This window comes from Drosophila obscura, unplaced genomic scaffold, assembly GCF_018151105.1.
Source record: "Drosophila obscura isolate BZ-5 IFL unplaced genomic scaffold, ASM1815110v1 contig_208, whole genome shotgun sequence".
In the NCBI taxonomy this organism is placed as follows: domain Eukaryota; kingdom Metazoa; phylum Arthropoda; class Insecta; order Diptera; family Drosophilidae; genus Drosophila; species Drosophila obscura.
In genome coordinates this window covers 2,213,390-2,227,538 of record NW_024542799.1, presented here as the reverse complement: position 1 = coordinate 2,227,538, position 14,149 = coordinate 2,213,390, and the positions used below count along the sequence as shown (strand labels likewise).

Here is a 14,149-nt window from a genome sequence, read left to right as displayed (position 1 = left end):
AGCGCATATGGTCAAAGGTTTGGTCGGGCACTTTGAAACCACAACATCAACTGGAAAATCAAAAGCTCGCTTTTATTTAAGGGGCCAGGCCAACTCTTTTGTTGTGCAGCCATTGATACTTCCAAGGGTTTATTAACTTTTTATGAACTGCACAATGAGCTGCATACCCGCATAGCTAGCTGATGGTCGTATTTCCCTATCAAAATTTGATGGGGTTATCATCCCACATTGTTGTCATACTAAAACAATGAATGTGAATGTCAGAGTGAGCTGGGACATTGTAAAACCGCTTCATAAACTCCACTTGGCAGTGGCAGTGTGGCAACAATGTATCAACTTAAGCCCCGGACGTGCTGCGGACGCTATCCCGGACGTGTGCCAACATTTACGCCTCAATTATCAGCCGCAGAGCAAACACTCTGGGGGTCAGCTCATCACTTGCCATCAACACACCAGTATAAGTAGAGTCGATAATTTGCTGGCCATAAGCTGCTCCCACACATGCCGTCGTGTCGTCCGACCACCCACCCAGCCAGTGGACACAGCAGAGTCATCCGATTGAATCCCAAGCCAAACCAAACCAAACCAATCCAATCCAATCCTCTCCACACGAGCAGCCTCGACACGTGCCGCCCATTAATTTACGCGTTGGCTTTATCTGCGATTTGCTTGCGCATTCTCAGCCAGTCGCAGTCTGAGTCCTGTGACTCCTGGTAAGGTCCTGCCACGTGCCAAAGTTGGCAAATCAAATGTTTTTATTATTTAAAGCGACAAACGCGGCGCCAGGACAAATTACAGCCACAGCCTCAGCCACATCCTGACCGCCATTGTCCTCGAAATGGCTAACGAATTGCACCTTGGGGACCATCACGCGGCAACGGTGCGTCTTCGGTGCGTGTGTGTCGCCTTAATGGAACCAACTGGCATGTGATAAATTTTAATTGATTTCATTTACGTCTGTGGCTTCCTTTGTCCGTGGCTCTCCAGATAAGAACACCATACCCCGCCCGACTAAGAGCCGCTCATTAGCCCAGGATAATGCATCTAGATAAGTCCTGGATGTTTGACATAATTGAATTTTGTGTTTTTTAAGCTTTGCCTTCTAATGATCCTAATGAGACTTGGACTATTACTAAATATTTAATTATTGCTGGAGAAGAACGCGCTGTAGAAGCGATATAAAACTGTGGTTCAGAATTTGAATAGATTTACGATTTATTAGAACCAATATTTAATTTTGAACATTTTTCCCCAGCTTAAAAATCAAGAAAATATTCGAATAACTATTTTTGGTTAGATCTTTGAAAATTGATTGCTTTTCAAATTAAAACTCTGCATAAATCACCTGAATGGGCATGACAGTGCTCCACAGGACTCTGCTCTGCTGGGCTGTCCATTGGGCCGAAAGACAAAAGCTCCTCCAGCCTTGTCAGCACAATGGCACACACCACAGGCGACATAAGCCGCTTTCAGGGATATCTCTGTACCAGGCCCCAGACCCCAGAACCATGAACCCAGAACCCAGACTCCAGTCCACAACCACCCAAAAAATGGTTCGAAAATTATCATCAACGCACAAGTGGCTTGTACTTGTCACAGGGAAAGAAGAGATAGAGTCGCTTGCCACATCCTACAACCCATCCCTGTGCCACCTCTGGACATGGCAAAAATATTTTCATTGTGTTTTCAGCAGATTTTCCAGAACGAGTTGGGCGGGGGATGGGGAGGGGGTTGGTTTGGGAAATTGGTTTCGTTTCGGCGGCAGAAGCTGCAATATGAAATGCGATTACCTGCGTTTGCCTATTTGTAGCTTGTCCTGCAAAACGGGGTCTGGGTCTGGGACTGGGTCCTGTCCGCTGGCTTCTGCACGGATCTCTGGTCTGTTCTGAATGCTAATCGACTTTTGATTGTGTGTGCGTTCAGCCGGAGCACGGGGCAGGGGCACACAAAAAGGTTCAAATGGTCGGGCCATAAATAGGAATTTATGTGAGATTGTTTTTTTTGTTGTTGTTGTTGTGTGTTGGACTGAGATTTATAGATGAGGGTGAAACCAGAGTGTTGATTGACTTTGCCTATAGGAATCGGGGGGGTTGAATGTGCCGAGGCCGGGCACAGGTGACATATTCCTGTCGACCGAATGACAAGTGTTAACGCCTGTTTTTTTTCTCCGCTATATACTCGTATATTATTTTGCACTGTTGTCATATCTCTGCCCCGATGCCGTGTCTATTATAATTGCTAAAAAACTTAAGCTGCGTAAAATCCAAAGTTTCAATTTAACGCTCTCATGATTTCTTGTTGGGATTTATGGACAGGACAGCTTCCTGGACAAGTGCAGCTTGCCCCCCGTACTGGCTGCAGTCCTATCTTATCTAGAGTTTTGATTGGAAAGGCATCCGCCATCCGCTCGCACCGCTCCCATTTGACACTAAGCAGATGCGGCATGTGGCATGTACGGCTGGGAATCTGGGAACCAGGATGTGTGTGCTCTTTCGAAATTCGACATCGACCACGCTACTCTCGGAAGCACTGAGCATGCGCCGTCCTGCCCAGGAGGCGTATCCACGCGGAGCGCCAATGGCAAATGCCAAAATGGAGTCGCCACAATGTAGTTGAAGCGAGACAGGAAATTGATTGGGGGGCAACAGCATGGAGTGGAGAGTGTGGAGCGCATGGAGCATGGGTCGCCTGCACATGATTGCACATATGTGCCGCCTGCGATTGCTGCCCAAGATTGTGTGCCTCCAAAGAGACAGAGAGAGAAAGAGAGAGCACAGAGAGAGAACGAGAACGGATGCAGAGAGGGAGAGATGGCTGCCAAAAAAATGGCGACGTCCCGACGCTATCGCTTGCAGGCAACATACGTGTGTACTCGCAACAACATGTGTGATGTGTGTCCCGCCGTATGGACGCCCCTTTCCCCTACCTTCCTCCCTTTCTCTCTCACCGCTCGAGCTGGGAGCTGGGAATCGGAGCTGCGAGCTGGCCTGGAGGCTCACCCATATGTAAGTTTCTACATACAATGCGGCGTAAATAAGCAGACTGCCGCACACAAAAGAGTGTGCTCCTTGGTCCCCTCTCGGGCTCTAAGTATTTGCTGGTTTATTATAATAGATCTGGGTGGGATCGGGGCCTGGGATCGGGGGTTGGGACATGCCGGAAGTGACGCTTAAGCTGAACGATTGTTGCTCAATCCCGGCAATGGCTCATCATCCTGATGGGTCTTCGCCTGCCCATCAATAGTTGCCTGCGGGCGACACTGAACCACTTCCCGCTGCCTTTTAGCCCGACTTTGACTCTTAGCTTGATTTATGTTTTGTTGTCCAGATGATTGATGGATTTCCTCCTCAAGTTGAGTCTCATTTGTTTGGCCATAAGTGAGGTCCACTCCTGGCAGTTGTTTGCCAGTCAGATTACAAATTTTGTACATTGTTTGTGGTTCGGAAAACTGTTACATGCTGGAAAGTTTACTTACTGAATGTGGGCACTATGCGTTTTCTACTTTTATGTGAAAATTTTGGTAACATTTTAAAAGTAAATTCTGCTCTCTCTCTGGTATTCCCCCTTATTCTGGCGTTTAAAAGCTTATTCCTTAAACTTAAAGCATCGCTTCTTGAGTGGATAATCAGTATTAAATGCAGCCGAATGCAACCAAAAACAAAGACAAGCTAATCCGAATATTATGAATATTCATTCATAAGTTTCCAAGCTATGCTAAAACTTTAACATATTTGAGTAGCAGATTTGATTTTGATTTTTTTAAATTTTTCTCAATATTTATTTAGCCACAGAAAACTTCCTCGCCACTCTGGCCTTATAAAAAAATAACTTTCAAGAGTTTCCTTCAGCCAAAAAACTCTATCTTCCGACTTCTCCTTTAACTCTTTCTTGGGCACGTTTTGGTAATTACTCAACCTGATTACCAGACCAAGACTCATAAAACTTTATGTTCAAGTTTTATCTGTTATGTTGGTTTTTTTTTCTGCCAAGATTTAAACACATTTTGCGTGACTTCTCCGGGGAGTTGCGTTTATCAATTAGGGAATACGAGGTGTACGTGTGGCCTAACTGGCATCCAAAAAGTCCTCGCCCACTGGAGCATAAATGATTTCAACAATATTTCACTTAAAAGATTCAAATCGCGCGCAAACGGGTGAGTAGAGAGGCGGCAAAGAGCGAGACAACAATGAGTGTAAGGCATAACAAGGAAAAGAGAAAATATAAATACGCATACGACAAGTGGTGGTGGGGGGAGATGGAGGCTGGGATGGGGAACGCACGCGACAGAAGGAAACGGATACGCTCGAAGGGGTTGCAAACAGATTCAAAATTTCCAACCACATATGACAATGCTCCGCAGAGGCGCCCCACCACATTGCCCCCTGCTCCCCGCACGGAGTGCCTCCTCGCTTGGAGGGAAATGGCCAGCAAAAAATTCAAATTTACTTGAAAAGAGGGAACCCAACTAACAGTCGGGATTTTTTCCGCTCCTAGCGGAAGGAAGTCCCGCAACCCGTGAACAAGGGATAGGGAGAGGAGAGTTAGCGAGCACGGTGGAGGGGCGGGGGGATATTGTCGTCCTTATGCCAAGGGTCGTCAAGCGCGAACATTTGCATAATCAAATAATAAAAATTTGCATAATTTTATTTTTTACGATACGCATTCCACACTCGTTCCCTTTCTCTCTGTGTCTCTCGAAACGAAGGAAACAGAAAACTTTTCAGTTTCAATTTGTGTTTTGTCTGTGCCGCGACATTATACATTATAGCCGCCGTTATCTGGCCCGACCTTCTCTCCCTTACTCACTCTCGTTCTCTTTCTCTTAGGGGAATTCCAGTTCCATAAACACAAAATGGTGTCAATATTTATTGGCGAACCTGTTTCTTATCTCCGCCCGCGTCAAGCCATTCAAATTTGCAACTTTTAACTATTAAAAAAGAAACTTTTTCTTTTTCGCTTCTCTTTTGGCTGTATCTGAAAATGTTTGCATCGTAAATTCTCTTTGGGAGCACATTAATAGTTGGCCAATTGTGGGTAGACCTCAGAGATGGGGGAGTGAGTGCAGCTGATGAATGAATCGGTTTGCTATCTTTAATTTGTTTTGAAAAGTTTTGAGATTCGCTGAAATCGATTAAAAATAATGCGAGTATTTTTCAAGTAATATTCTACAAAGAATGTTTCTTGATTGATTACTGAAAATCGAAAAACTATCCCTATTTTTTATGTGTGAAACTCTCACACTCTTTGTCACCTATCTCCAATCATTTAGAAGGGATTTCGAATAATTTAAGTGATCCCTAAGTTCCCTTTCATTGTGCCCAAAGTTCCCATAGTTGTGGTACAAAATACACAGTTCTACTCGTATTATTCGCTCGACCTGTACATTTATTTATGTATCTATGCATAGATTCTACCGCTTACACCCTCTGCACACTAAACCCCAAAACCAAAGATTATATCCCCCATATTTATGGTTTATGATGTTGTTGTTTTTGTGCGAGTCAACAGTTTTTCACCGCACACCTTTTTTTTGGGGAGCAAAGTCGCTGGCAAAATATTTAGCATGTCAAATGACATATTTGTGGGGTTCCATCTTTCTTTTCAACAATTTTTTTTTGTAGTAGAGAGACTGTGCCAAGGATGTAACTGTCTTATGTGGTTTCACCTCCTCTTTGCTCTATGTCTCGCTACCACCTGGCATATGTGTGGATGTTGCTGTATTGCTGCCATTTTTGCCGTTTTGTGCTTCATTTATCACTTGGCGACAGGGATTTCCATATACTCAGCATATTCGCCATGATATATGGCCTGGTAGAGTGCTTAACCCGGCCAGAGTTCAGACCTGAACGTTTATCCCTGGGGTAGTGTGTCACTTGTTCGATGACAAGCCACCACTCAGGCTCCAGTTCCAGTTCCAAGTCTACTTCCCTGCCCCCTGCTATCCTCACACATGGTGTAATTTAGATAAGTGGCCATTCCTCATTTTAATGCTCATAATTTCATAATGTGTACACCCATATGCAGGCCCTTCCACCGACGACTGCCCCATGGAATGGAATATTCCAAATTAAATTCGTACATTAGGAGAAAACGGCCACGGGGGTGTGGGGGCAAGGAGGAGAGAACAACATGGTCAGCGTCGTGCGTTTACTTATGCCATTTATTTTATTTGGCGAGAATTTTTGTTTTTGCCCGTCCAACGGCACCTTTCACGGCGTATGAATGGAGCTGCTCCACTCCACACATCCACACATGAATATGGAACATTCGCGGTTCGTGTTTTTTCCACGTTGTTTCGCTCTGATTTACGAGCCATAAAAGTTAACTTAATTAAATGGTTTTTGGCTTTCGCTGAATATTTATGGAGCGTTTTCAAATGGAAAAAATCTATTAAATAAAAGGAATGTTAGATGCCCAACAGAGAAAGATCAGAAGACAAATAATTCGGGAATATGATAAAGAGATCTATAAAAACAAAAGGATCTTCTGTCGAGAGTTTAAATAAATTTTTAAATGGAGTTTTCCATAAAGAATGTTGAGTGTCGAATGATATAAATAGCGAAGGAACATAATACATATATACGCAAACTTACATATTCCTGTCTTTCATTTGCTGAGAGTTAAATACTCAGAGATCATTCCTTGGTACTTGCCCAAGGGTTGCTTATCCACCCTTATCCCTGACAAGCAACATACAAAATTCTTTATTGAAACAGACAAGTGCATTTCAAACTTATTGCTTACTTCCACTCACTTGATCCTGGCTGCGTTTCAAATGTACTTCATGCTTGAATAGACCCCAAGAAACCAAAGAAACGGAGAATGAGAGGGTGAAAGACCAGCACTTAAAGACAGCTTAAAGGGGAGACCACAGCAAAATTTCCACATAAATCAATTAGCACCCACAACACGCCACTTCTGGGCACAGGATATCCTGTTGTTACCTTGCGGCTTTTGAAAATTAACTACCTGCTAAGTTAATTGAGCAAACAACGCGGCAGCAGCACGACCAGGAGCCGCCATAAAAGTTGTGCATCGGTCCAACTAAAAAGTCAGTCCCGTCGCTGGCTTACAACTACGATATTAATTATGCGACCCAAAGTTATGACAGCAGAAAACAGCCGCAGAGTTTTGGGCCCCGAGAACTGCGAAACTAAAAACTGCCAACTGCCAGCGAGCGAGCGACTGCTGGAAAAGGGAAGCGCACATCATAAATTACGGCCAGGACGTGGCCATGGATGCGCAAGGATGTTGCTCTGCTTCTGGTCCGGCTTCTGGTTATGCTCCTGGTCCCTGTAGATGTGTCTGTCTCGCTGTGTGGCTGTGGTAAGCCGCCGCCTGTCTTTTGGGCATGGCAAACAGCTTCCATGCATCCAAAAATATTCGGAAAAATTCAATGGAGCCGACCTGCTTCTCCTCCTTCTCCTTCTCCATCGCCATCTCCTTCTCTGGCTCTCGTGTACGGCACAAAGGTATCCTGGCACGGTACAAAATGGCTACCGCATCGCACAAAAAGTGTCATGGCGCATGAAAAACTTCCTGGACTGGTGGCCGGGCCTCCCAGCCTCGTCCTCGTCCTCGTCCTGGACTTGGACCTGACAGAGAGCCAACGGCAAACGAAACCGCAAAACAATGGCAGGCCGTGCCAGGAGTGAAGCTCCTCCGCAGTTTTCGGCAAATGAAAGTCGCATTGTCAGGCTCAATGTTTCCGGTCGGCTCATGGATGTCCTCGGCTCCAGTTCCAGTTCCAGCTTCAGTCTCTGTTTCGGCCTCATTCTCATCCTCAGTCTCAGCTGGTGGCTCCTCATTCTACTGTGATTGTGGCCTGAAACAAAGCGCATCCGTTTGGCGAAAATTGAAATGACAAAGTTCAAAGTTTAAGCGGCTTGGCTGTCAGTTTTTCTGGGGCTCTTATAGTGACTCTCTCTCTCTCTCTCACTAAGTGTCTTCTCTGGACAGGGATTAAAGACCCCCTACCCCGACAAAAGCTAATCGTACAACCCAACGACGCGTCGATTGCAGTGGCAGTTGAAATTAAAAACGCCTGGGAGCAAGTGGAAATTAAATTGCCTGCAGTTAAAAAACACTTTGGCCGGGCACCCGCCACAAACACCCAACAAGCAACCAGCAAACGAACAACGAACAACAACAATGTCATGAAAGTCAGCTCCTGTGACACGCCTTCCTCCCCATGGCTGCTCCCCACCGAAATATTTGCATACTTTTAAGCGCAGATGAGCAGAAATCACTCATACGCACGGGGATCCATTACGGGGTTGAGCGTCTGAGGGTGGAGATGGGAGGCGGAGCCAAGGCCCTGGGCCCGGGCTTACTCCAGCTGTCTGCTTTTTATACCCTCGTAAAAGGGTGCCTTGATTTTGCATAGATTTGTTGGTCTTTCGAAAGAGGGAAGCTGCGAAGCCTTGGAACCAGATCTTTAGATCTGTGGAAGTGTCTATAGATTTATATTCCTGATCAGCAACTTTTTCTATGACAATTTATTCCCCGTTTTGCTATTTACGTACCCTGCAGTTGCAGTTTCATACAGCTACCTCAGATATAAGTGTATATAACGCTTCGACTTCCATAGCTATCATGTACTGCCGTCTTGTTGTTGCCTGTGCTATTATAACGGTATTTGCATTGTGTTTTAAACGTATTTGAACACGATGTCGAGCTGGTTACCCCATCCGGGTATACGCTCGCTCTGTCTCTCTCTATCTCTCTTTGCATTGGATGCTGCTGTGGTTTAAGGGGGAAAGGCGCAGGCCCACTGCTTACCAAATGAGCAGGCAATTTATTTACGGTCAAATTGCGAGGTTAGGCAAAAGGAGGAAAGGCAAACAAAGCGGCTCAGGTCGCTGCGCGATGGGAGCCCTGCGACTGTTCCTGCTCCTGCTCCTGCTCCATTCGGTGGGCGTAGAAATGTGATAAATATGAAATGTGATTATGGCTGCTATTATGTAGCACCCACCATGATGATGAGGCTTATTATGTGGAGTTGCCTTCGCCAGAGTTGCGGTTGCCCTGGGCGTCGTTTTGAGTGAGTGGCTGTCTTTCGGTCTGGCTGCTGCTTGCCGCCTGTCTCTCCTCTCCGAGGCTGTGCCTCAGTCCTAGTACTTTCCCGAGCCGCCTCTTGTAAATGAGGAAATGTGATTTTGACGATGTGTTTGCTTTACGGCAAACTGAGTTTCATGTGAGCGCCGGGCTCTCCGCTGGGGTCGGGGCTGGGGCCTGTGGCAGCGTGTACGGCGGAAGTTGTAATTGTTTTTAAAGGAAGTTGGAATTGCTCATTGGGGAAATGCATAAAATAAATCAACGGCAGTTGAGTTTAAGTGGAAAATATGGAAGTGAGATACGAAATAAAACCAAAAGGCAAGTGTCTCAAGTTCCCTTAGAAGAAGTGGGGGTCTTGGGAAGATCTTTGGGATCTCTACAAGCCAGAACTCCTTTGGCAGAACTTCCTAATAAAGAAGTTCATAAAATATTAAAAATCATTCAAATCTGACTTGAGGACTCCCTCAAGCAGTCTTCTTTCCACCTCTACCTTTGTGGTTTTCCCCCCCAATTTCCACAGATTATATTCCCCAGATATGGTTCCCTTCCTCATGGGAAACAAGGAACCAACGAAAAAAATAAAAAATGTCTTTATCAAGTGGCAAGCAGCGAACACAAAGCCATAAAATGCTAATCCCATCATGGGAACAATGAGCAGAGCGGATCGGAGCAGAACGTTTGCCGTTTAGCGATGCCATCAATTGATACATCAGTTGATAAGGCAGCAAGACGTCCTGGGAGAATCGTGTGGCTGTGTGACTCTGTGGCTCTGTGGCACGGGGCTAACAGGATTTGGCCACGCTAAATCAACGCGATTCGCTGTGGCTCATTTGAGTGCAACGGCGGGGCATAGACAGAGCCAGAGCCAGAGACTCCGTCGCCGCCACCACCCAAGGAATTCGTTGCGCTTTGTTGGAATTTGCCATGCTACACATATTCGTGGCTCATGGGAACTGTGGCAAGGGCCCAACAAGGGTTGTCTCCCCTCCTGCCCCTGCAACTGCCCTCCGCCGCCGCATGAGTGTGGAAATATTGAAATTCGAAATTCATTTTTGCCAAAAACTGCACGAGCACTTGATGATGAGCTACTGGAAGTCAACCCCGGGTACTGTTTTACAAGGCCTCTCCATCTTGTTCCCATTTCGGTTCCCAGACCAATCTCGTCTCAGTCAGCTCATTAGCGTCGGCGTCGTGGTAGAGTCGTTGTTTTTGTGGCCGCATCTAATTGCTGCATGCGCCCAATCCCAGCGAACCCGCGACTTCAGCTTCACTGCGCTAACAAGTCGAACATATTCTCTCCTTTGCTCACATATGGCGTATGCCTTTGGCCCTGCCTGTGCCCGCCGCTGACTTTGGGTGTTTTTCTAAGCCTGGGAACCTATGTTTTTGGTCTGCTCTACAAAGGGAATAATATGTTGGGTTAGAAATATACGCTGGGGTATACAAAACAAACAGTTCTGCGATTTCTCAAAAGTAATACAGAATATATCATATTGAAGTATTTAATGAGTGGTGAAAGTTTTTTCACCGCCGATAAATATTGATCATTTCTAATGGAAACAGCAGTGCTTCTGCAATATCTGATTTTTGTTTTTGGGTTAAAATCTGTACCAATTCGGAAATCCGAGGAGTCCTAACATGAACCTAATCGGAAATGTTTCGAGGAACATCCCACAGGCACGCCCATAACTTGGTTTTAATAGTTGCATTGATCGAAGGTTCAGTTAACGATACGATGCAGATCAGTCAAAGCCTTTAACTCTTATTAGACAAATGCTCTTACTAACTAATTAATATTTTCTGTATTTTATCAAAGAAAGGCTGTAATCGTTGGCAAAACACTGATTCTAATTTATAATTTCAGATGGAAAAACTTCAACTTCAAACTTTGCAAGCATTTAATTTGCATTCGATATTTTCTACGGCAAACTGTAAGTCAAAACAATTCCATTAAGATTTGCATAACAATTAGATTTTTATTGAAACATTCAGCCACACATTGAATGCTAAGATTAGCAGATCTGCAACTTATTTCTAATATTTTACAATGATTGAACCAGAGAACCTTTCGGTTCCGCAAAGACTGAGCAGTAATAGACGTAGACATAGGGGGCTATTTAAGATACAAATTGCACTACATTTAAGGCTAAAGAAAACATAAATCCAAGGGGGAATAACTAAAATTAATATCACAATAGAGAATGGGCATTACGGGCACAAAAACGATGACGTGTGGGAGGATGAGGTGGGGTGTGGGTTCTTAAAAGTATCCGAAGAAATGCTTCGATCATTTGGGCACACCGCCCATCCGCCGTCCGGGCGGTGTGCCTCCAACCACATTGATGATCTCGTTGTCGCTGGACTCCTCCAGCTGCGGCTGATGGTCACTGGCCTTGTCCTGATGGGCCGTCATGTGCCTGGTGAGATGATGCCGCTCGCGGAAAGTCTCCTGGCAGACGGGGCACCTCAGCTTCTCCTCGCGCTTGCGGCGATTGGGATCGCAGGCCACCTCGCTCTTGTGGTGGGAGCGCATGTGGTAGACCAGGTCGCTGGTCATCCGGAAGCTAATGTTGCACTTGGCACACACGTTCTGTGCGGTCAGGGTGAAGGTGGAGGCCAGTGTGGGTGGGATCAGCGTGGAGAGAATCGCAGCTGCTGCCGGATTCTGCATCGGCTGTGACACGGCAAATGGATGCGGATGCGGCCCGAATCCCGGATAGGCGGCATGCAGAAACTCCGCTGGCGGACCTGATGGCGGCGACGAGGGCGTTCCCGGTCCTCCTCCACCATTTGGATGGCCACCCGGTCCCGGAGGACGCGTGTAGAGAAGGTGCTGCTTCAGTCGATGCTGTGCCTGTAGCGCCTGCATCGGATTCACCGCCTGGAAGGCTCCGTTGAACTGGTACTCTGGCCGAAAGTTGTGGTACACAATCGGATTGGGTGGCATGGGATTGGCGACATGTGGCGGACCCACACTTCCCACACTGCCGCCGCTGTTGGTGCGCGGCGGTGGCGTCACCAGCGGCGGACTCATCGAGTGGCAGCTCAGTTGATCCGGGCTCAATGGAGGGGCGCCCACATCCACGGGCGACTCCAGGCGCGATGTGGTCGAAGGCGACGAGGATGTGGACAACGACGAGGAGGCCACCTTGGTAAAGGCGCTGCGCATTGGCGGCGGTGGCGAGGCCGTGGCCTCCGGAGAGTCCACCAGCGGTATGACCAGAGTGGGATCATCGTACACTCGCGGCGAGCGGATGCTCAGCTGGGGATAGCGCTGACGCGCCTCCAGCAGGCTGATGTACTCCATGGCCGCCGGCGATGGTGGCTGCGAGGAAGCGGCACGCGGTGACAGATCTGTGGGATAGTGGTTCATCTGCTGCTGCTGTTGTTGCTGCTGCTGCTGCTGCTGGAGCTGCAGCTGTTGGTGGTGATGGTGGTGTTGCTGCAGTGCCTCCTGGAGACGGGCCTGTTTCTCGGCCTGCTTCTGCTTGATGCGTTCGTCGGGCATCATCAGAAAGGCCACGTCAAAAGCGCGCTTGAGTGTGGTCTTGCCACCAGGTGGCGATGTGGGTGTCTCATTGTTGTTGTTGTGGTTGACATTGGATGTCTGCTGGAGCAGGTGTTGGTGTTGTTGCTGCTGCTGTTGCTGTGTGTGGTTGTGCTGCAGATGCTGTTGCTGCTGGTTGTGGTGTGGCGAGGATGTGGAGATCCTCAGCTCCGTGTGCTGTGGCGGCGTGGAGCGACGCGAGCCAGGATTCGCATGCGACGGCAGGCTATCCATGAGCAAATTCATCTTCAATTGGCTTTGAACTCGATTCTCGATTCTCAGTGGGTCTGGGCTACGTTGCGTTCCGTTCCGTTCGATTCGAATTTCCAGCTTCGACTGCTGCCCGCCCGCAATCTGTTCCTCCTTAAGTACCCACCACTTGCCACTTGCCACCACCCGAGTCAGTCCAGTTGGAATTCTCGTATTCTCATATTGTCCCATTCAAATTGGGAAAACTCTCCGCACTCTCGCGGCACTCGGCCCATCTGTCCAGATTCTGCACAGAGTCTGTTCAGATTCTGCCTCTGCCGGAGAGGAGAGCACGGACACCCTTATGCCACAGCCTCTCTTTCTCTGTCTCACTCTCATCGTCCTTCTCTTTCGTGGCAATTCATCCCTCTCTGTCGCACTCTCGACGTTTCTCCACCTACGGTTCCCATCTGCTCTGGCCGTAGGCAAACATATTCTGTGGTTTTATTGTGTGAGGCAGCACAAGCCGCGGCGTCACCTGGTTGGCTGGCGTCCGCGGCAGGGCAGGCTCATTCGAAAAAGTTACTCATTTTATCTAAATTGTATATGGGGCAGGGCACAGTGGTGCAAAGAGTTCCTGATTCGTAGTAAAATTGGCCTTGAATCACTAAATAATTACACATTGTTCATTCCATTTGATTATGTTTGAAAATCCTCAAAAAAATGCATCCCAGTCGGTATTTTTTAGGGTATTAAAATATGAGGAAGCAGAATAGCTTTTCTGCGAATAGTGTGAATGTTGAAATATCGGTAGAACAATATTTATGCACCATTATCTTACAGTTGTTTGAGTAACCCTCTATTCTGCATAAATTGGATTAAAATTGGTTTTCTGAATTTAATTAGAATTGATTTTATCGTATGAGATACCCTCAATGCGAATATCGATATCATTTATATGTCAAAACGAATGCAGCTCTGGCCTGGCCAAGCTCTCTTCCGGTCCACAAAGCTGTCACAGAAATTTCCGGAGTCCAAAGGCCTAACAGCGTGTTGTTTTTCTTTAAATTTTAACTTAATTTGATCATGGGAAGCGTTTTCCAAGCTCAAACTGTTGTCTACGATTGCAGCTATTGCGAATGCCAGACCAATAAGGTAACATTCGTCAATGGTGCGGCGGGTCGTCTCCAGCGACTACAGGAAAAATTAGATGCGGTCAAATTTGAAAAGCACGCCAGTCGCAGTCCAATACAGCCTTTGGCCATTTGCCCTCAGTGCAAGCGCGAGGCTGAGATAAAGTATGATGTTCTCAAGGTTCTTGATGATATTTTGCTTGACCCGCATTCTACATAGCCT

At 46.8% G+C, this 14,149-nt stretch overlaps 1 protein-coding gene across 1 annotated transcript; it reads right to left on the bottom strand.

Annotated features, from left to right (window-relative positions):
* Positions 1-11,053: 11,053 nt before the first annotated feature.
* LOC111064822 (atrophin-1) lies at positions 11,054-13,714 on the bottom strand. The gene is made up of 2 exons (XM_022352618.2): positions 13,635-13,714; positions 11,054-13,574 (listed from the first exon to the last, which is right to left on the bottom strand). The coding sequence occupies exon 2, from the start codon at positions 13,043-13,045 to the stop codon at positions 11,345-11,347; it is 1,701 nt and encodes a 566-aa protein (XP_022208310.2). The 5' UTR covers positions 13,046-13,574; positions 13,635-13,714; the 3' UTR covers positions 11,054-11,344.
* Positions 13,715-14,149: the final 435 nt, after the last annotated feature.

Bases quoted from the DNA above. Each gene is read 5' to 3' on its own strand.
- LOC111064822 (XM_022352618.2), bottom strand. From the start codon at position 13,045: ATGGGACAATATGAGAATACGAGAATTCCAACTGGACTGACTCGGGTG.